The 24172-nt window shown below is 39.4% G+C and overlaps 1 protein-coding gene across 2 annotated transcripts; it reads right to left on the bottom strand.

The window, feature by feature from the left end:
- Positions 1 to 1843: 1843 nt before the first annotated feature.
- On the bottom strand, positions 1844 to 23953 carry LOC148421499 (vasorin-like). Of its 2 annotated transcripts, XM_088418491.1 has the most exons (3): positions 23779 to 23953; positions 22191 to 22351; positions 1844 to 5714 (listed from the first exon to the last, which is right to left on the bottom strand). In XM_088418491.1, the coding sequence occupies exon 3, from the start codon at positions 5691 to 5693 to the stop codon at positions 3570 to 3572; it is 2124 nt and encodes a 707-aa protein (XP_088274617.1). In that variant the 5' UTR covers positions 5694 to 5714; positions 22191 to 22351; positions 23779 to 23953; the 3' UTR covers positions 1844 to 3569. The 2 variants fall into 2 exon arrangements, with proteins under 2 accessions (XP_088274617.1, XP_088274616.1); XM_088418490.1 differs by lacking the exon at positions 22191 to 22351.
- Positions 23954 to 24172: the final 219 nt, after the last annotated feature.

Raw genomic sequence — 24172 nt, 5'->3', positions numbered from 1 at the left:
GTTGACATGCAGAAACAAGCAAGCAGTCAAACGCGTCCACGTCTGTGGACCATTTAGAGCTCGCAATTAGGATCAGAAGCGTGCTTTTAAGTGGTTCCTGCAGGAAAGTCCCACAGGAATCAAATGCCAAACTTCAGTCACTTTGTCACTAAATGCTGTTTTGTTTGCAACGTTTCGGTGGTTTGACTTGGTAAACTGTCATCAAACTCATGTGTTGATGACCTTATTTCCTTTCATTGGGGACTGCAGGAACAATCAAGCCATTCTCATCTCTACTTTGTCCCCATATATATATATATATATATATATATATATATATATATATATATATATATATATAATAATGTGTGTGTGTTTACAATTGGTGCGATTGTGGTATTTAGTCTTCACAGATAAAGTATAAGACGTTTTTAGTTTTGAGTATTAAAAGGGTCTGTCCGCGGTGAACTTTTAACCTCTGCTTTCTTCATCTGTGCACCCCCAGCAGGGCTGCCCTACATTTATTACTACCAGATGATTGTTCCCATAATTGGAACCCCCCGGAGCAGTCCCAGCACCCTGAATGTGGATGGCGATATTTTAAACAGGAAATGCGTTACGCTGCAAGTCTGGACTTCATTTTTCTTAACCAAAACGGCTTTGTCATTTGGTTGGTGGTATGTTTCCCAGGTTGACCCAATTTTAAACATGTTGATGCGATTTCTCGAAACGGCCATCTTCTTGATTTAACCAAGACGTTGAAAATGCCAACGATGCATAACCAAGAACCCACAAATGGTGAAATAAGGGAGTTTAATCATATGTTCTTGGCTAGAAGAAAAATGGGAAATGACCACAAACCAACATAACGTCACAAAGTGATCGCGTTGTGGTCAAGGTTAGTAAATTCACATGTATGCATGAGTGAAATAAGATAATATAGGCTTCTTGTGTGTTAACGGGAAATCCTACCTCAGATGGCATGATGCTACTTTCTAATTCAAACCACTCTTTGACGATGTGGAAAAAAATGGTGCAGCATGTATTGTAAGTGCCTAGCTACACATAGCAATTATTTCCATGATAAAATTAGAATTTGCCCCAACCGCACGCTCCAATAAGAGCCAACACAAAATCTATTCCGTATTTGTCCCGAGTACAAGCCGACCCCCCCCTCCTCCTCCATACCCAAGTCATCATCACTATCTGACCCGGCAAATAGCTCCTCCCATTTAACTCATGGACATTTTCTTCTTCCTTCTTGGGACCCGTTCGATTTGTTTGAAACGGAGGTCTTCCGAGATTATTTGCCGATCATCTTACTTGGGATATTATTCCCAGTTTATTTGACCGAGTAACGACTGTTGTGAGATCAGAATGACTCCCATTACCGGCTTGTTCAAGCAAAAATCCGAGGCCGGACGGCGACAAGTCAATATCTCATCAGCTTGGGACCCATGGCTAACCCTTTCAACTTTGAATTAAGCAGTAAAATGCACTATAAATACGGTTTTGTAACCACTCACTATCTAAACAAAGCTTTACCGTTCCACCATTTTGAAACAAGTGCGGCCGACCAATTGCAGACCAGCATTGTAGTCACACGTTGCATGGAAGCAGTTAGACGGCAATTGTAAATAAGTGTAATTACCTAAAAACGCCAGCAGATGGAGGCAAAACAACACAGATACAGCCAAGCCCCTGGGGTCATGACAGTTGTTTTGTTCTCATAACCAGGAAAATGTCTAAAAGAGGGGATGAAAAACTCAGTCTTCTACATCGCAACATGAAAATGTCATAAATCAGGGAAGTTGTAACACGGGGGTCCACTGTATTTGCGATTGAATGGATGACACAGTTGTGTAGAAAATTGATATTTTTTAATACTGTCCTTTTTGTTGGCATCATTTTCTAATGAACACAAAAAACATTTGAGACAAACAAAACAAAGCAACCACGTTGCAGATAGCTGCTGTTCCCTTTCACAGTCCAAAGCAGCATAAAAGGATTCCAGTTGATGCGTTAATGGTATGAGCAGATATACGTGGAACTGTTGGTTTGGGGGTGTGATGTATGGATTCACATTATACTGCAGTTAGTCAAGAAATTTTGACTGAGCAGTTTTGCCATAAAAAAAAATTGGGTTGATAATATGTAACTTCATCTGTTGCCAAGATGTAGCATAATGTTTTAAGAGCATTGTTTCAAAACACATCTGCGTACCTTGTGACTCAAAGGCACACTGTTGTAAACCATTTACACTTTAGCTGGTGAAGATTTCTCTCGTAAAAATGTACGTCAGTCGGTTGAAAAAATGGGTAAAATGGGTGAATTCAAGGGCGCATTTTTTGGGGGGAAAAAAGAAATAGATCAGTTTTTGGACCCTGTTGTCACAATTACTGTGTGACCCATTTAAGCATGTCAGCAAAAATCAAAATTGTGATTTCAACTCTTCTAAAATACTGTTTTGTAGCACATTATAAATTGAAAGAACAGTCTTAGAATATGGAAGAAAATTCATAGATGGGCGGTTTGCACAACATTTTTTTTTTTTTCTAAAATTGTAAGTAAGTCTTATGCTGGTCAGATTCTGATATTTGGATGACAATTTGCATTATATACAAACACAAGTACAAAAACAGATTAACATATCAATTTGTACAACATTGACTGCTACCTGAGTCCTATTCCTTTGTAACGATCTCAGAATCCATCGCAAAGAATTTCTACAATCATTAGTGACTTGTAGGCAGTTTTTTTGTCCGTCAAAAATATTTCAAATCACAATAACAGCAATACTGAATTAACATCTGGCAAAAATAATACCAAAACAACAAATGTAAGCCAGACAAACCAGCCTTCATCTCATAGCACGACAATGTGGGCAGACTCAATGGCTCGCCCTTCAGTCCATTAGTCTTTCGCGGCCAATTAAGCTCCCACACCGCCAAAGGTCATTTGATGTGGAGAGAATTACAGATGGGTGTGTTGACAGAGTACAATTGGACTCGGTATGCTTGGAAGTTTAGCTCCACAAATGTCATCGGTGAGTCTGAGGACTCTTCTTTGAAGCTTTAGCTGACCAACAGTCGTGTAGCATGATGCTAACTGTGAAAAGTGATACAAAAATTCTTCGTTTCTGATTTAAATGCAGTTCAGGTTTTTTTCTTTCTTTTTTTTATATCATTTCTAGCTGCAATTTCCTCCAGTTTCACTTCTAAGTCCAGCAACAGATTTACAACTCATTCATTGTCTCGTGGACAAAAAACGTTTTAAAACATATTGTCAACGGGTGTGTCCCTGTTCAAAATAATGGGACTTTTTTCCTGCTACAAGGTCGTCTCGTCAATTGCACTTTGCTTTATCACATGGTTGAGTTTTGCCCTGACCATCAGACCCATCTGAAACCCACAGCCCGCTTGTTGTCCCGCTGTTTCCAATCTGCTGTAAATGTGACATGCTTCTCCTCATTCTCTGAATGGACATTCCAGTCAGTAGTGGTATCATTTTACAAAACAAAGGATAAGTGCCACATTCAAACAGGAACAAAACCTTCAAGGCTTCAAAAAGTGTTCATTTATGATGACATATTAGAAATACGAAGGCTTTAGGGACGATCGATTGTTATTTGAGGGCGAGTGTCCTTGCATCAATGGTACCTCGTAGTCCAAATTGCCGTTTTGTGGCAAGGGTGGCTGACGAGCGTGACAGCGGTCGATCTCTGTCTGTTTGTGGGGTAGCGAGCCGTTCCCCCTATTTTCCGGACACGTCTTGATGCCCTCCGCCTCTAACGAATCGTCTGGATCGGCAGGACCCAGCTCTAGTTCCATTCCCGCTTTACTCTGTCTCCTTCTCCTCAGACAGATGATCAGACCGATCATCAGCGCCAAGGCCAGCACCAGTGCCAGAGCAGCTATGGCAGGAATCAGAGTTTGCATGAGTGAGCTATGTGTCTCCACTCGGGGTTCTAAGGATGTCAGTGGAACCCCTGAAGTCCGAGCTTCTGTGCAAGACCCCGTCTCTACTGAGTTGTTGGACCTCGTGGTTATTCTTTCGCCGAGGGGACTTGCGCAGACAGAGTAGGTACAGTTGGGTTGCAGTCCACGCAGAGTGTACTCTGGGTAGGATGCCGGCACACTCAAAATAATGGGGCGGCGGTCTGGGCCCGAGAGATTGCGGTAGGTCAGACGTATGCCACGGATATTTGGCCGTGTCTTGATGAAGAGGTGCAGATCAAGAAGGATAGAGGTGGAGGTGACCTTGCGGGAGCTGATGGCATCCAGGTCTGGAAGAATCGTAGAAATCTCATTGGCCACTTCTGTTCCTGGAGGTTCTGGCGGTTCGGTGACGTTGTTGACGTTTTCACAATAGAGTCCGGATGTTCCTGAAGGACAAAGGCAGCCAAGTTGACCTGTTGGGTCAAAGTGACAAGTGCCGCCATGAAGACAGATGTTTGGTGGACAGATGTGCTGGTCATAGTCCCCACTGGTGGGGCTTGGGGTTGCAGGAAGTTCTGATTGAACCGGGTCTGTTTTTGTCTCCCGGGTTTGTTCGCTCGGTGCTGGGGGAGGGGGAGGAGGAATCGCGTTCGTATGGGTTGTTTCCTGGGATGTAGTTGGACCCTGTGGTGCTGGAGTACTCCCCATAGGAGATCTCATCAGCAAAGTTGTAGGTGGTGGACATCCAAAATCTGTATAGTCCAGTTCTGAAAGCATCTTCCCAGCATTAGCTAGAGGAAAGTGGCACCTGGTCTCCCGAAGTCTCCCCAGATTTATATTCTTTTCTTTCAGCCACGTAGCAAACGAGGCGAGGGGACACAGACAATTGAATGGATTTTCAGCTGCTGCTAGATATACAAGTCTGGGGAAGGACTGGAAAAGGTCCTCAGGAAACCCCTGAAGATTGAGGCCACTGAGATCTAATTCTTGGAGGCCAGAGAGTTTCTGAAAGTCTTCTGTTCGAAGTTCACCTAATGGATTGGCAGCTAGGTTGAGTTTGATCAATCCCTTTAGGGAGTCCTTCTTTAGGGCCTGAGGAACCTCTGCTAATTGGTTCATGGATATGTCTAGCTCATGGAGGTTTCCCAGGGATGCCACTAGATCTTCATCGAGGGAGCGAAGGCCAAGAGAAGCCATTTTAAGGTTTTCTAAATGGGGTGTCTGAAGATCCGAGACATGCAAGGTTGGGATGTTGTTGTAACTCAGATCGAGAAGCAGAAGCTTGGGTAAATTAAGTGAGGGCAAAGATGTGAGTTTGTTCCCTTGCAGCTTGAGTTCCAGTAGCATTTCTAAACCTTCAAAAGCTTCTCGCTGGATGCTCTGGATGTGATTTTGGTGGAGATACAGTCTCTCCAACTGGACCAAGCCAGAAAAGCTCTCTTTAGAAATGTGAGTAATGACGTTAGAGGACAAGTCCAAGTTCTTCAGTTTTGACAGCATCTTGAATACACCATCTGGAACTTCTCCTAGCTTGTTTTGGCTCAGATCTAGCAAATCCAAGTCTTCTAGACCTGCAAAGTCATTTTGGGTCAAAGTGTTGATGCCGTTTTGGAAGATGTAAAGTTTCGTGGTGCTGGCCGGGACCCGGGGCACCGTGTTGGACCGTCGGGTGATGCAAAATATCGTGCCCGGACTGTTACAGGTGCAATCTTCTGGGCACTCGAAGGCTGAAACCAGACTGGAGTAGAGGATGAGGAGCACGAGATGAGGCAACATTGTACTTCCAGGCTTTGAACTCTGAAAGAAAAACCAGAAATGGACAAAAGGAAGGTGTTAATTGGGATTTGTGTCTTTCTGTATCACGGACCATTTATCGTTATTTTCAACGTAACCCAAAGCCAAATAAATCGACCAACAAAACCTCTTCAACCGCTTCTCACTTGTTCAGATTTGTAATATTCTTTTTCATGCGCTGCGCAAGCTCTGTCACTTATGACGTAAAACAGAAACATGGCCGTTGACGTGAAGCAAAGCAGGTCACCGCACACCCGAGCCCAACGGTCAACGTGCGGCATGTTTTAACAGCGACCGAGGCTCGGTCACTGACACAGCTGGATTAAATTACCCACAATGCACTGGAGCCATCGCTCACAGTGAGACAGACCCGCATGAACCTTTTGTCCTCCCAGTGATAAGAGAAGAAAACTAAGCGGGTGGGAGAAAAGGATGCAGTCAAAAGGAAAAATCCAGCTAAATTTATATGTCTTAAAGCTTGGTGTTACATAATTAGTAGTTATCAATTAAACAGGGATTTACTGTAAGTCAAGCAATTTCACCTGGCATCCTATTGTTTCTACCCGCTTCAGGGTGTGCTCGACCAGACGCTGTGCAATTGTGAAAATTATGTTTAATTGTTCAGACGCGTGACGACACTTATGCAATTTCATATTTTTCTTGGCTCTCGTCGGCGCACGCTAGTCTATTGTATGTTTTATTTTCTGACGAGTGGTGCCGAGGCATCAAAAGAACTCCCGTGGATGATTCTCGGCAGGCAGCCGGACTGTATATGTAGCTTGTTTATTTATCGGGCATTCCGTTGAGGAGCGTTAGGAGGATTAAAGAGCTCAAGTAAAAGGTAAACTTGAGATATGCTGTAAGGTTATAAAATAACCAGAGTTGTGTCATTAAAGTTGCGGCCTGTGAAAATATGCACTTTTCACAAATGTTCCTGTTTGAGAAGTCTGTATCTATTAAACTAAGGTAGAAGAGTTACAATGGGGGGAAAGTAAGGAAAGACGAAGCAAAAAAAAAGGAAAAATGGGGTTCATAAATAACATCTGAGAACGTATGTCCAAGGGGAGATGACTTCATCTCGGAGAAAGCAAAAAAAATCTGAAAAATCCACTCCCACCCCCTCAAACTCCCAAAGGTAGAATATCCTGTTACTTTATGCATGAAACACTCTGAAGTCACTTTCAAGGCCCTGGATCGTTCCAAAATGCAATTTTGGAATATGCATCCAGGTACTTGTGCAATCCAAAGGATGCTAGCTGAAAGGGCGGGATAAAATATCATTTTTTTTGTACAGGGGAGCAATCTACTAGTTTTAAGCGTAAATATTGTAAATATATTGTTTAAATCGGGCGTGCTCAATGCGCCAAGGTAATGTTGGTCGACCGTATGACATCGCAATCTAAGTCAAAAAAGAACGTCAAGTTATCAAGTACATATCAAGTAAGACTTTAAAAAGTTGAAAACTTGACAACCGCAACTGCTGTCTAGACTGCAGTGACAACTGCATTGGCGTCTATAATAAGAGACACAACAGCACCCGTGAGAACATTTTAATAAGTAGAATTGTTTCTCGAATTTAAGTGGGAGATTTATTGCCCGTCATGTCAAAGATGAAATGGCCGGTCGACTCGCAGCTCGTGCTACGTACTCGGGATGGGCGCCTTCATTGATGGATTTATTATGGAATATTCTGTCCAATCTTTGGATTTTATGGAGTCATGTAGCAAGTGAGGCAAAACGGAGAACACAAACCGACTGCAATTCAATTCTTTACATAGGGCCCATGGCCCATATTTGGCCCGCGAGGACGTTTGTTATAAGATAATTTTGTGAGTAGGACCAAACCTATTAAACATTCTTAATTTACAAATGCGTAAGTAGCCATTAGCGTCCAGCTTCGTAAGTAAAATCCCATTTTCGCTTCGTAAAAAATCACGATGGGAAGGATGTCGCCATCTGGTCTTTCTTATATTATAAACAATCATTCTGGTGTTTCTTTTATAAATTTACTTAATTACAAGCTATTAGCACACAAGGAGTCCATATTTGACACGACACCATGACTGCTACTTTGTGAGTTTTCAACTCCTGTCATGTATGTGTTCAAAATGAGACACAACATTACTATTTATTTCTGTTTTCTTTTCTTCGCACTGCACTGTACTCCTTGAAAAAAAGTTGCGCAACTGCATATTTTGATTGAGGCATTTTCCTTCCTGGATATTTGTGTTTCAATGTATTTATGTAGTTTGCAGAGATTTAAGTAGAAAGGAAGGTAGGTATGTAAATATGAAGTAGGACCAAGATATTTACTTTGTTTACTTACCTACCATGGACGTGTAGCTGCTTATCTTACCTCAGTTGTATTTAGTAATGGCCGCATTGTGCTTTAGTGTGTGTGGGTTATTAGAACTTGTCATTAAGATCTATTTCGGCTTATGAGAAAGTTTAATTGAAAAAATTCCATATGTATACCCGCGCAACTCTTTAAAAAAAAATGTTTTCTTCGTTTCATTCCATTTCCCTCAGCGGCAAAGCAAGATCTTTGCTAGAGGCCACACTACTGTGTCATCAGCATGTATGGAATGCAGAAGCTTGTGCACACACCTCTTAATACCTTGCTGCTTCTGAGTCAATTGTTGGCCAGAAACAGGAAATCAAAAGCTCCATGCAAATATGCCAAAAGGCATCCGGCAACAGGAGAAAACTGCTCAGACAGGTTGACTCTTTGTTCCAAAGTAGTTTTTCTTTATTGGAATCCCTTGTTTGTTTTGGAATATTATTTCTTTGCCAATTGAATCTTGGCTCGGATATTTCCCTTGTTGGGTTTACACGTTCTCCCCGTGCTTGCGTGGGTGACCTATGTTGGCCATAGGTCAATATGTAGGCTGAGGAAGCCATCTCAAGAAAGAGACCCCTCCTCCCCCACTTACTGTATCAACTCCAAATAAGATACTTATCTATAAAAGTAGTATAAATTTAACTAAATCTGCATCCTTTTATTGTTAACAAAAGCAAAAAATATATATAAATCAACTTTTTACAGTGTTTATATTCATGGCAAAGGAGAAGACAATCTTGTCCATGTTTTTACTTTGTAAATTGGAATGTAGATCAGGTTCTTTTTCCTGTTTGGTGCTTTCTGAACTGTGGAATTGACCAAGGCGGACCAGATCGTTCAAGTCCTGCGTTATGTTGGCGAACCTGGCCGCAATTCATTCATTAACACGGGTGCGTCGTGTTACGCATGACATAGCGCAGCGCAGCTGTAGCGCAGTATGCGGAATCCACGGTTAGGGTTAGGATCCACTCAATATCTCTCCTTTGAGTGACGGTGACATCAATGCGTTGTCTGGGCAACAATTTTCAACATTTAAAAGCCACCTCAACATTTTCCTGACTAAATTGCTTACAACTGACTACCAGACATAAGATTCGAGGAACAAACTGTTGAGACGAGCCTTTGTGAGCGCAAGGTCAAAGCCGAAGGACCTGACTCATGTGAACGATCGGCTCTTGATTTCTGGGCCGCGTCCTAAACCAGATAATCAACTCCTACAGAATTGCTTTTCAACAGCAAACTTCCACCAAAATCGTTTTAACCTGGAGGCAACCACAAGGCTAATTGTTTCTCGTCTTCTTAATGAGCTGCTTACATCTGGAAACGGTGGCTGACCCGCAGACAAAAGCTAACAGAGGAAACGGAAGCCGTAGATGTTTTTTTCGAGCAAGGTTTTAATTCTCCTTTTTTCCTTCCTTGCCAATTCTATACGTCCAATTTCAACCTGCATATAAGCTTATTAGGGGTTTCCATCACCTTTTGAGAACTAAACAAACGGGCACAGTCTTGATTTTCTTTATTTAGCTCATGCCTTGTTGCGTCCCTTGAGTCCCGTTGGACACACGCAGTAGACTGTCCTCTGGCTGGATACAATTTGCTCCATTGCTCCGTTCCCCTTCATTTGCGACAAGTCCAAACAGGGCCGCTGCTTAACTGACATTTGACGGGAAAAGCAGACCAACCGAGCGGGGATAAACAAAAGGCTTCTTACGTTGCTATTGAAACGTTATATGTTCAAGTTTTTTTTTTTTTTTTTTTAGAGTGCGATTGCCATGTTTTTGTCAGCTGATCAGTGTAACTTTTCATTTATGTTTTCATGCTATTATTTTCCGTACAAATCTCGGGCTTCGAAAATGTCATGGAGGGAATTTAAGTTTCGATTTAAACTGGGTTAAAGTTTGTGTTTTGGTTAGAACAAAGAAGTCTTGCAAGTATTATTAGATCGGTAGCGAACAACATTAAAATAATTCATCGGAATAATAACTAAATTTTAAATTGTGGATATTCCAATCGCATTTTTTTTTACACCCGTGTCTGAGAAAATCCCGATCATGCTAGCTTCACGTTAGCTTTCCGTGATTTCCAGTGTTTGTGGCTGTCTTGTGGAGTTTCAATGTCTATATATATTTTTTTTCTTTTGGAAATGTCATTGTACATCTGGATTAGTTTTCAGCTTTAAAGCTCTTGAGAAATAAATAAGTAAAAACTCTTTCTTTTCCCCAAAATCTGATCAGATGAAGATAATATGATCGTGCCTGACTTTCAATCATGTGACATAATTAAATAATTTATATTGTGTAATCTATTTATGCTGTTATTTGTTTTTACAAAGTCAGTCCCTTTCTCTAAAACTAAAATTAGAATTTATGATTATGAAAATCAAATTCAATCTTGTCTAATTGTTTTAAAAACAATTGTGAAAATTTTGTATATTGAAAAAATCGTTTCATTACCATCATTAAAATAACAATTGAATTTGAGTTGAATGACCAGAAATAAAACAATAGCCTTCAAAACAGTTACAATAATATTTAAAAAAAAATCTAAAATATGATCCAAAAAATTGCATTACATTTTTGCCTTGTAAAATAGTGAAGCAAAGTTTATGACAGTCCATCATTCCAATCCAGGTAAATAAATGTCATTAATCGGGAACTTTGTGAATTACCTTTAGACAAAAAAGATCTTTGCTACACTGACATGAATTCTCAACCAGATGTTCATGCACACACACACACACACACACACCTACACACACACACACACACACATGCACAGCTAAAAAGTGCTCCCGCTGCTTGAATCACCTCATTATGGCAGTGTGAGTTTTAGAGTGTTGGCGGATTTACGGCTGACAAGAACTTGGAAGGTACACACCCACACACATACAAGGGGAGTTTTCTATCATAGTTGGGACATTTCACCGACGCAATGCATTTCCTAGCTCCTTATCATAAACTTAACCATCACACCAGATTGCCTAACCTCAACCAAAATCCAATTCAAACCTATGATCTAAAAGCAAGTCTTGACCCTCAAATAGGTCTGAATCTGGACTTAAAATGGTCCCCATAAAGACAGTAAAACCCTGGATTTAGTCCCCACCATGTAACGAAAACTAAGGGCACTCACACACACGATTTAACAAATAAGTATGACACAATTTATTAACAAAAAGATTAAATGTTGTCTGTGTGTGTGTGTGTGTGTGTGGGGGGGGGGGGGGGGGGGCATGTGTTTACTTAAGTCACTTATCTATTTACTCTAAGCCCTCACAAATCCTTGACTTAAGTAAACACACACATACTGGAGGAATCAATTAGAGCGTTTGTCTGCCTTTGCACGGCTTCCAATCTGGCGACCTTGACGTGGAGAAACAATGCCTTCATTCTGCGCAAAATGGCTCAAGGCAAACTTTTTAACTCTTTGTTCAAGCGGCTGATATTATTTTTGTTTTATGAAAGCAGACGTGCGTCCTCCTTGCGCTATGTCGGCTGGGGTAGAAAAATATGGAAGCCATTTTGCTTTTCTTGGATGAGGAACACATTGTGGTGCATAACACTTTGATTTGTATTGTTCTTTGTCGCATAGTCTTACAAAGATGTTATTGTACTCGTTTTATTCATGGTGTGTTTGTATATGCCCGAAAAAAAGAGCTCCAAAAATTGGCCAGTAGTCAGTCGATTTATTTTTACCGATTTACTGTATTTATTTTTGCCCAACACTTAATGTATACACAGATATACAGAACCAGTTGAAAGTTTAGCAATTTTAATGACCCTTTTGACCCCACTTTAAAAACAGTTGGGTCAAAAATAACTCCATTGTGGATCCAAAACCAAAAAAAAAAGGACTTTGGGTCAGTTTGACCCAATTTTCTAGCTTGGTTTTGTCAACCCAACCCAAAGTAGTCTTGTACGAAACAACACATTTCTTGAAGTTGTTTTGCGGAGAAAAACCCAGAAAATCTGGTGAAAATGACCAAAACATGATACAAAACAACCCGCTTTTTGCCTTTGCCAAAATGTCCAATTTTGGGCACCGTGCATAACAATAGAAAAAGTTGGGTCAAAATAACCCAATATTGGGTTAGTCTTTTTTTTCACATAATTGGGTTATTTTTCACAACTGTTTTTAGCGTGCAGCTTTGCAAATCTTTATTTTCTTGGTCAACTTTATTAGGTATAAGAAGCCTTATAACATGCAACAAATGTTTGGACCGCTGTGCATTTAAGAGTTAATATTGTGCCTTGAATTTCTTAATCTGTTTGAGACCATGCAAATTTGAAGGCGTTTCCAAAGTTTTCACATCCCACAATTCCGTATAATATTCACGAGTTTTTCAGTTCTTTGCGGAATGATGTCCCCGATGACTTGTCGTGTTATTACCGAGGTCTTAAATTCGGTCACAAAAACAAAAAAAAAAGTCTGAGGAGACGAGCAGATTTGCGGCGAGTCGCTTGACTCGACACACGACTCGCTAACGAGCCCCGAGGTCTTTTGGGAAGATTGGAATGGAGGAAAACTGAAGCCCTTGTGAGGCAGGAAGGGCTGCGCACACTCGCGCGCACTAACGCACACACTTTCTAACCTAATCTGATTTTACACTGATACTATGATTAATGCTTCTTTGTCGGGAAGACCCTTGCGTGACTTTTGACATAGTTTATGCTGTATTAAAAATAGCGTCTAGAGTTACGGTGCCGTGCAGACCGGAGCGTCACATGTTAACAAGAAGAAAAAGAAGTCCTAAGGAAACAACAAGCATGTTATCAGTTCTGGAGAACACGACATCCCAGTGAAGGTCACACTGAAGTCGAGGACAGCTAATTTAGTATAGAAGGGTGCAAGAAATTGGAAGTTTTCATTCTGGTTTTCACTCAGTTTCAGGGGGGGTTATATTAAGTGCACATAAAATATGAACACTCTTTTTCTTTTGAATTGTAGGCTCGTCACCTGTCTCTTGCCTTGGCAAAGACGTCTTTTTCTTTCTCGGAATAACTTATTTGTGAGTGAAATTTTGTCGCCCAAGTGACCGAAGCAAATCCAAGAGAATCCGTCCAGTTTTCAAAATAAAATAGCTTTCAGATTCCGATAATCCTTAAAATGGAAATGGTGGTTGTGGACCTCTGGTTTAGACTATCGAAATGGACATTTTTTTTCTAACGGATGTGTCACCACGACAACAGCCTTCAACAAATTTAAATGATTTGAACTCTTGATTTTAACTTCCTCACATGGAACAGAAATTTTGAAGACACTTGAATCAAGGCTCTGCGAGGAGTTTGTTCAAATGTGACCTCTGTGAAAGGTCATAAATGGGGTCAAAAAGTGAACGTGAATTCAAAATGGTGGATTTCCCCTTAGGTTTATGGTATTTTTTTCGATGGACTGGCGACCAGTCCAAGGGTCTACGTATGTTGCTTTTTTAGCTTTAACCATCAAATTAGGCATAATTTCTCTTAGCAACCAGCGCGTCGCTATGGCAACAGCTTTTAACAAATTTATACGATTTTTGAAATCATTACATCTTAAATATCTTCACAAGATACACATATATTTTGAATATGACTGAATCAAGTCTTTTAAAATATTTCTAAAGTGTTAAATGGGGACAAAACGTGAAGGTCAATTCAAAATGATGGACTTCTTGTTAGGTTTATGGTATGAGTTTTCAGTGAACTGACGACCAGTCTACGTATGTGGCTTTTCTAGCTTAAAGTCCGCTGTTTCAACCATTTGAAGTATAATCTTCCTGAACATCTTTACAACATACACCCAAATTTTTTAAAACAATTCAATCAAGTCCCTGCGAGGAGTTTGTTCAAATACGACCCCTGTAAAAGTCAAAAAATGAGGCCCAAAGTCATGATGGTGTACTTCCTGTTAGGCTTTGGTATGAATCCAGCGAACAACCAATCCTGCTTCATAAAGAATTTATGGGGCATCAAAAGTCTGTAAATGGACCAAGCAACGACAACAATTTTACCATATAACCTTCATGGCTTCAAGAACAGTCTTCTCAATCTTTCTTTCTTTCCAACAAAAATCATCTGCAAAGCAATAAACGTCCCGCGTCTGAAACGTCTGCAACCATGACGACTCTCCTCCGCTCGACGGCTCGTCTTGGACCGCGCGTGTTTGTTTTTGGAACGTCTCGGTCTGGCCAGAGGCTATGGCTACGCTCGACATAACAAATGGCGCTCGGGCTTGTGTGCGCGCTCGAAGAGAAAAGAGTCAATCGCGGGAACTTCATTAGGTGCCACTTTTGTCTATTCAAATCCAGTCAATCCAAGTGCGGATGATAAAGTAAACGGACCATGAAGGTTGCTCAACAAATCGGGTTACATTCCACTAAGTGTGGGGACATTAAAAAAATGTAGTCTCATGTATATAAAAAAAACATATACAGTGGGCCCAGGTGTTACGAGATGAATGCGGTTGGGCTCGTAAGGCGAATTCGAACAAGTCTTTACCATTCCGCCATCTTGAAACGAGTGAGGCCGACCAATAGCTGACCACCATCTCCGTGAGGAGACGCCGACCAATACCAGATCAGGATTGTAGTGACACGTTGTAGGGACGGCAACTGAAAATAAGTGTAATTACCTAAAAACACCTACAGATGAAGACGAAACAACCCAGCCAAGCACCTAGGGTCATGACAGTTTTTTTGGTCGCAAAACCGGGAAAATACCACGAAGAGGGGATTAAAAAACTCAGTATTCCACGTCGCAACATGAGAACGTAAGTCAGGGACCCTGTAACACGGGGGTCCACTGTATTATGAATCAGATTTAAATGAAAAGCACCAAAAAAAAACAAGAAAAAAAACCGTCTGTGGTCCGGCATGCTAATGTGCGTACATAGCCCATCAAAAGCTAAATTGCTGATGTTTTATGGGCCACATGCACAGTAAAAACACACCTCCGCTAATCGCCGGTCTCGGTTATTTGGATCTGTTTGTTGTCTCTTTCATGTGGCGTGTTCGGCTCTCATCTGTGAACAAGATGTTCACATACCACACAAGCCGCAGCACACTTGCAAAGAATAAAAGTCTCTCTGGTTACGCTGACACAGAAATGACACCAAATGTTCACGCATGTTGTTCAAATCACGTCTTTTTCTTTTACAATGACAGCTGACTTTTTATTTACTCGTGTAATTTGAGACCTATTTTCAAACCGTTATGTTTTTTATGGCTTTTTGTGGCCTTTCACGACGAGAGTGATCTTGAGGCATACTGTAATTGTTAGCTAAACATGTTTGTTAAAATGGCTAACATGTTTAAAAGAATAGCATTATATTGCAAATGTTTTGCTTTCGCGATAAATGTTTTCTTAACTAGTTAGTACAATTTGGGGCCTGTCTTCCAATAATTATGTTTGTCTTTTTGAGACGTGACTGTTACATACACATTAGCTAAAAAAGCTAACATGTTTAAAAGAATAGAATTATACTGCAAATATTTTGTTTTTATGAGAACTACTTTTTTTTATTTACTTGTATAAATGGAGGCCTGTTTCCTGTTGTATGTGTGTTTAATTCCGGCTTTTCGTGACAACAGTGATGTTGGGAAATGAATGTTTGCTAAAAACGCTAACATGTTTAAGAAGGTTTTTCTTTTATGATGATAAATTACTTTTATTACTTGAAATACAATTGGAGGCTTGTTTTCAAAATGTTATGTTTGTCACGGCCTTTTGTGGCCTATTAGGGAAACTAATGTTGAGACGTTACTGTTAGCTAAAAACGCTAACAAGTTTCACAGGATAGCATTATATTGCAATGTTTTTTTTGACAACTGATCTTTTTTCTTGTAAAATTTAAGTCCTGTTTGCCAACTGTTATATTTGTCTTATGGCATTTTGTGGCCCTTTAATGACAACAGTGATGATGGCACGTGACTTAGCTTAACATGTTAGCTAAAAAAAGCTAACATTGTTGTAAGGATAGTATTATATTGCAATATTTTTCTTTTACGATGGCAAAGTGACTTTTGACGCCTCTTTCTACAATGTTTGTCTTATTATGGCTTTTCGTGGCCTTTCATGACCATGATGCTACGACATTACTGTTAGCGAAACATGTTAGCAAAAAACAGTGACATGTTGAAAAGGATAACATTGTATTGCGATGTTTTTCTTTTAAAATGACTGAATGAATGACTATTATACTTGCATATTTTGAGGCCTATTTCAAAACTGTTTGTCCGCAATTTATTTTATTTTTAGTTATTAATATAATACCCAAATCTCAAATTAGCAAGATTGTCATTTGCAGGCGATTGAGAACTTGGATTGTTGTGCCCTCTGTATCTGAAAATATTTATTAAAATACATTTGCATTTTCACTAGTTTGATGTCATATAACCAGACTTTATTGCCCAAACACTCAACTTGATTTGTTGAACTATTTTGTTGTGTTTTGAATGTTACCATCTGCTTGTATAGAAAAAAAAATAACTCTACAAGAAGCAGATGCTTTCATAACAAATAGTCAAAACCTTTTTAAGCAAAGAGCAGCTGCGGTTGATGCCCTGATCCTTTTTATATTCTTTTTAAAGTGGTTTCTGGATGACGTGAATGTGATTCATCCATCTCTCTGCATGCTTTCTGTCTCTGGTCTGTTTTGCCATTTTCTTCTTCATGTGCTCGGTCGACGCGGACCCCCAAACCCTCCCAACGCTGACTTTTCACCTCCTAATCCCCAGACGGCCTGCAGCGAGGCATGCCACACTGATAACATTGTATGCTTTTCTACTCATGATGTTGTATCAGTATTTATATATATTTATATATGTTTATTGTGTAATTTCTCATGAACTAGACAAAGTTCTGCTTACAGACAAAATGCGTGTTAATATTGGGAGTACAAAACAAAACGAATTTAATGGCAGGAACAATAGTTTTCTTTTCAAATTAAGAGCAGATTAAATGGAACATGAATCAATAACTTTTGTTATAGTGACTCCTTTTGCAAAATGTTGTGTGCGTTTATTTTACGTTTCATACGGATGCACGTTGTCATTAATGAGGCAATTTTTCGGCAGACGAGCCAGAAATAAAAACAGATTGTATTTCGATGTCTTCTCGAGTTACTGGATAAAATACGCTTCGAGATATCAGGACAAATACGCTGAAAATTCCGAAGTTTAATATATCAGACACTACTTTTTTTTCTCCCTGGTGGTACTTGGTTATACTTTGACTTGAACATCATTAAACTTTATCTGAGAAAAATAAAAAAATATAACGTTATTAGTATAATTTCTTGCTTAGGTTTTTACTGTAATATCAAAACTTATTTCCTTCTATTAACTTCCCAAAAATGGACAATTTACAAATTACTGTGGCATGTGTATACCAGTTATTGTTGTCTAATTTTTGAAGTTTTATTGCCTTTGAGATTATGAGAGCATTACTAATTTGATTTACTATATGAATTTTAAAGCCATTTTTTATACCATAAATGTTGGTACCATTTGTTGGTATACAATCTTTGTTTTATCGTTGAGACTATGAAAGAAGAAAAATCTCCCCTGGCCCAAAAAAAGTTTAGCCCCTGGCCTGAAAAATGCTTGAAAAATCTGAGGTCGCGACCCCTGAACACCTCAAAGGCACAACAGGTGACGAGAGCTTGTACCACACCGGTGTAGCTTACCAAGATACGCGTGTCATGCCGTCTGAAGAAAGTTTATCGGATAACGATGCAAAGTACGCCTCAGGTGTGATAGTCTGTACTTTTGTCTTCCTGTCTACCCGGTTTCATGCATGTATTCGGTAACGCTTTTACACGATTACGGTTAAGCGTACGCTTGCTCATATCTGGAGGGACTATAGAAAAATCTGAAGTAGTTCACGCATAGAATATAGCTGGAGGTAACATTCACATATTCCGGGAAAAATGTTGTGCTAACACCTGAGATGGCGCTAAAGCTAATGTTTGAGTAGGTATGCATGGTATGCAGGTAGGTTAAATCTCATGACGGTGCTAGAGCAAACATCGGGGTGGCTCAGAGGGCCGATGTGCGGAATGTTGGGTTATAAATACGGCACAGTGGGAAGCTCAATGATTGGAGGTCGATATGCGGTTGTTTTGATCGTGTTTGTCACCTTTGTTATCGAAAGTGCTTTTTTAACAGTTGCTACGGTTCTTTAGTGTTCTTTGTGTAATATAGGATTCATGTCTGAGAGCATTTAAGTTCTGGCTTGTCATTTCAAGCTGTCTTCCTTGGTTACTTTCAGTCTAGTTTCCGAGTCTAGTTTTCCCCATTTTTGGTTGGATTTGTGTGTGTATAAAGACTTTCTACTTTAACATCTCTGGGTCCGATTTGTTTACCGTGAACGAGCCAAGTCTTTTGAATGGCTCCCAGCAGTAACTTATAACCCCTCCCACCACATCATCTTTGCATATTAACGCTAGTTGATAGTTTCGCAGGGACCGAGTAGAGAGAGAAGAGGCACAAGTGTCCAGCGTAGGTTCCTGTCCCGACTTGCATATGAATTCAGGTTTTGTCACACCATAGGAGGCGTGAAATACTGTACATAACATCTTAAACTTACATTTCATATGAAAATATTATTTTGCCAGGGATGTGAGGGACATGCTTGGTGTGTAAACACAACTTCTTGCAGCACTTGAATAATCTCTTTCGTAAAAAATGCTAATTGTTTTGATTTTTTTTTTTTTAGCTAGATAAGCAAATCTAGCCTTCATATATGTGGGTAAAAACACAAGAAGCTAATTATGTAAGAAGGTAGGTACGTATGTAGGTAAGAAGCTAGCTAGATGTAGCGATGCAAAAATGATGTTAGGTCAGTATTTTGACTTAATTATCCAGTAGAAACCCTGATTTTAATTAAATAAAATATTGTAGACTAGCTGTTGTGTTTTCATGCTTGTCTTGCTAGCTATAATTTTTATAATCCTTTTTTGTTTTTAGCAAGGTAGAAAGATTGGAATGTACGAACAGTTTGGAAGCTAAGTAAAAGGTCGGCAAAATTTAAAGGGATGTTAAACTTTTCGCCATTTTCAGCTGTATAGTTAATATTTTAATTAATTTGATAGCTAGTTTATTTTTCATGTACGATTAATACAGGTTAAAATCAGACTAAAAAATGACATCACATGCTGAGGGCTCAGGTAGCGACCAATCATTCGGCTTCTGAACGTCACATGACCAAAACCGGAAAAGGAGGAGGAGCCATGATTGGTCGTTACATGACCCTTGTGGTGTCATTTTTAGTCGACGGAAGATGAAAACATGTATTTTTTAATATGTTAACTGTACGTTGGAAACAATATCGTTATCAAACTGACTATAAACAAAATATTTCGCAAAATGACTCAATTAAGCATCACTTTAAAGATGGATATACCACAACAGGTCCAAACGCTCACGTAATAAAAGCAGTTACATGGGCTCCCTCTAGTGGTACGAGAAAGAATCACACAATTAAAAATTCAAAGTCCGCATAACGTTTTAGCCTCTTAAGATAACATTAAATACACTTCATCAGCGTCATCTCAGCCTGCGATCTACTCATAAGAATGTCACCAGCGATCAGATGTACGCCGGTGCCTCCTGGTACCGCTGCGGAATGCGCGCGGCGAGCGCCATTTCGACAAGCGTCACGCTCTTTACCTTCCTACTGAAGCGCCGTGTTTATACAACGCGGCGAGGGGATGAGGGGGGGAGCTACTTGGAGACACACTTCATGGCTTACAAAAGGAGTAGCAGGCCCTAAAGCCTCCCTGGGGGTGGGGGGCGACTTCTAAAGCAAAAGAAGTTCCCCTCCGGCGAGCGTGCCGAGGCGCGGGTCCATCCGTGTAGTTTTGCTTCTGGAATTTCTCAGGTGTCAAAATGACTTGTAAAGATGTAACGTGAGCTCGTTGTCATTGAAAAGTGAGACCGCATCAGGCATACGGAAAAAAGACACCTTGCACGCCGCTACTTTAACGATGCCATGACAGATTATGAAAAATTACGTGTCATTAAAGAAGTCACGGGGTGTCCCGTTACATTTTCAATTTTAATACGATCCCGATATTGCAACCCAAATTGCTGCCTGAAACCGATATTCATCCGTTATATCAGCAGTAGTGATCCATTTAATATGAAATGTTCGAGAACTGATCCAGTCATACTATTAAAAAAAAGTTAGCATAAGTAGGTATGAAAAATAGGACCCGTTTATTCCAAATATCCGGGTTACAAAATTTTCAACTAAACGTGAGAATGTACTGCACTAGAATAACGTTATATGAAATAAAATAATGAATAAATAAATAATAAATCATAAATAATACATAATAAATAATAAATAACTCATTGCCAACTCAGTTAAAATTTTTACTCTCAATGGAAAAATGGTAAAAATGTAGCTTTTAACGGCTATTGCTAACAGTGGTCATAAATAAATCTAAATTTGTCAATAAAAAAAACTTAAACGTAAGAAAATGTTGAGCATCAGAAGAATAGTCAAATTTCTATTTCTATGAGAGAAAAGACAAAACATTACAAGTGCAAAGTTTGTAATTTTAGAACATGAGAGGGGAAAAAAATGATGTTGCGTTAAACACAGCCTTGTCCAAATGAAACATTTTTGCAAGCCACAATATTTGAGCCAAAGCCATTAAAGAGCCTCTGAGGGTTCAACTGCCACATTCCGGGCGTAAAGCGGAGCAAATTAATACGTCTTCAAAAATTTCGACCGAGACGTGGCCAAAAAGGACAGATTGCAGGAAAACGTCATAAAATGAAGTGTTTTTGCAATGTAAGTGGGCGGGACCAATGAAATACAGACAAATGTATTGTTATCTTATCTTAAAGGTTGAATACAGTACATTATGACATACAATAATGAAACTATTTTACTTCTACTAAAAATGTGCCAAAAAGTGTTCCAAAATTTCACTATTTAAGGGGAAGTCAATTAAAAAATTTTCTCTACAATAACGTTTCACGTAGGCCTTTTTGTTTAAACATTGTATTATGATTCATATTGCATTTGTGGAATATGAATCAAGCAGTAAACTAAACTATTTCAGTCTTACTAAAGAGGACATCACAATTTTCCAAGGCTCAGGTAACAACCAATCATGGCTCATCTGTTTTTCTATGTTTGAGCATGTGACTTTTCCAAGCCGAGCTGTGATTGGTTATCGGAGCGCTGAAGAACTCGTGTCATTTACAGTCAACAGAAAGATTAAAATAAATTTAAAAAAAAAAGGCTGCTCCCTCAGGATTCTTATTCCACAAATGACAGTCTCCTATAATTCGGGATCTGGTTGTTCTGTTTTAACTATAAAAGCTGTGTAATACTTGACATTTTGTATTTCAAATTTACCAAGTAAACACTGTTGCCGTTTTCGCCGATAGCAAGTACTTTAAGTTCATAAAATACTATGGCATTTCAAATTATTTGTCCTATTGATATTGTTATTGCAGTTGAGTTCTTAACCTTGCCATAATATTATCTCATTCAATGCCAGGGACATATTTTCATGTTCTGTTTCATAGTTGATCCATAAATTGACATCTTGAAGGGATAAACACATTTGCTATACCGGTGGTTTGTCTCCTGGTGGCTAAAAAAAAAAAACAAACAACAAAAAAAACAGAGGGGCTGCAAGGCTCAAATCATGAGAAAAAAGATGTTAAAATCAGAAAAATACCGTACCTATTTTCAAACAGTGATTCCTAAAGAACGGAATGAGGTAGAAACCTTTTTTGTGATTGAAGAATAGAATCTAATCTTTCGTATGGTACCAGGCATGTTTACCTTGAAATATGAGTGAGTTGCCTTTTCCAAAAACTGTTGGCACTTAAAGAGTTAATGTATAGATGTCACTTCTAGGAAACTGTCAAGCAGTTGGATTAACTAACTTTTACTTACGCATTCCAAGTGTTTTCAACCAGGTCGAAATTTGAGTCGACTCCATCCACCGCTAGGGCTACCGGAAGTGACTTTATTATACTATTTTATTCCATTATCACACCCCAAATATCGAATATTCTTTTATGAAATGCTCTCACACACTCACGAAATGTCTCTGCGGACTTTCACGACAAACACACACACGCGGAAAGACTTATTGACCTCGTAACTCTTAACTTCCTCGATTAGACTTACTAAATGGCTGATTGGGGATCTTTCCTCATAATCAGTTGTCACGGCGACGTGACCGCAGCTTTCCAACTCGACCCTCGGGATTACTCCAAGATGGAAAGCTAAGGGGAGGGCTTCACCTCAAGGTGCTGGCCCCCCGCAGCATCTTCCACTTCATGACCCCCCTCAAAAAAAAAAAAAGGGCAACTTAATTAAATTGCTGAGGCAGCGAGTCAGGAATGTTTGCTTTCCTCTCTGGTTGTGCCCCAGCCAGACTGTCTGTGAACGTTCTTTGCATTTCTCAGCCTTCTGCTTCTTCTTCTGCGATTCTCGGCACAACAAGATGTTGATTGGTTTTGATGAAATGGAGCTGAAGAGGCTCTCATTCATGACTGAGCTGCTTCTTGGCATTACTGCTTTTATTTTGGAGCCCATGTTACTTCCAGGATACTTTGCGTGTTGTCACTGGTGTCAAACTGGCAACACGGGGCTCAGTTCTGGACCGTCACATTTGATGTGGCCCGCAAATGCTAATTTTCCTTGTTTCATATATATATATATATATATATATATATATATATATATATATATATATATATATGAAAGATCTTTTCGAGCATTTTTAAAAGATAGTTGATCATTTGTAAAAAAATGAAAAATGAAAAAGTGCTTATCCATCAATTTGTTGTATATACTGTCTGTGAAAATAGTCATAATTTCCCCGTGAGGGAAACCATTACTATGATTTAAACTGTATTTTGCAGGAAAGAGAAAAACTTATCTATAAAAATTGTGGAAGTATACCTGCAATGCTTAAACCAGTTTGCATTCTAACGAAAGAAAAAAGCAATACAAATCAATTTTCAACAGCTGCTTTTGTACTTTTTACATTTATACAGGTTACAGGTTAGTCTAAAATGGGAAAAAGGAGAACTATTTGACACCCCCCCTTTCCGCTCACTCTAAATATGATTATCATCAGTTTGACCTAAAACTGTATCCTTTTTATGATTTAAAAAAAAACAAAATTATTCAACTTTCAACAACCGTTAACTACTTTTTTACAGCCTTTATACAAGTTACAGATTAGTCTGAAACTGAAAAAAGTGCATCAAAGTGCCTGAAATATGAATTTTTTTTATTGCATTTACACCTCACATGTGAGAAACAAAACCCTTTCCCTAGGGTCATCCTTTGAGAGAGACTGATTTGGAATAATTGGTGAAAAGTAATGTTTTCATCACAAATTTTGAGCCACGCCCCCCTGCCTCAAAATTTAAATTTTAATAAGTTCTCGTCGTTTTTTTAATGTAATTGTAGCTCACAGTTTATGTTACCAGATCGGAGTTAGCTGGAAATGCTGCATGAAATTAAATTTCATGAACTGAAAGTTGCTATTGCCAAGCTAACTGATAACCAAAAAGTGTGATGCTTCTCGTTTATATTAATGTCATTTAAATCGCATTAAAATGTACAAAATTGGTGTTGTGCACCCCTTAAACTCTGACCTTAGTATCGCCTCTGCACTCCGAATTCTCGGCGGATTTTTTTCAAATCGCGTTTCTTTTCTACGAATACATGTGTGATGCGCAAAAATCAAGTTGTTACTTACCCTTTGCGATATGGTTCCGACAGGAAAAAAAAAAATCCCGGCGGGATAAACACTTGAGTCCGAACTTTGTATCCCAAATTTGCGCGTCAGCAACGCCCGCGTTGCGCGTCCGTCTTCGCGGAAAGTTTCCACGACTTACTTGCCAGCCTCCGTTTTTGACCCTCTGCGTGTCCCGATCCAAACTGCGGCAGTGTTTCGCCTCCAGATCACAAACAGAAAACCAACACATGGAGGAGGAGGAGCGGGTGGAAGGAGGAGGGATCGACGAGGCGGAGACTACCTGCATTCGCAGTAGTCCACATAAAAAAAAAAAACAAAAAAAAAAACATAAAAACTAAAAGAGTTCATAGGTTACATTAAAAAAAAGTTAAAAATCTAGAGTAGCGTATTTTAG

This window comes from Hippichthys cyanospilos, chromosome 7, assembly GCF_059441005.1.
Source record: "Hippichthys cyanospilos isolate Australia breed blue-spotted pipefish chromosome 7, RoL_Hcya_1.0, whole genome shotgun sequence".
NCBI classification, from domain to species: Eukaryota; Metazoa; Chordata; class Actinopteri; order Syngnathiformes; family Syngnathidae; genus Hippichthys; species Hippichthys cyanospilos.
Note: the sequence above shows the minus strand (reverse complement) of the source record. Positions and strands in the feature narration are given on the sequence as shown.

Excerpts from the sequence above, each read along its gene's own strand:
- LOC148421499 (XM_088418491.1), bottom strand. The coding sequence starts at position 5,693 with ATGTTGCCTCATCTCGTGCTCCTCATCCTCTACTCCAGTCTGGTTTCA.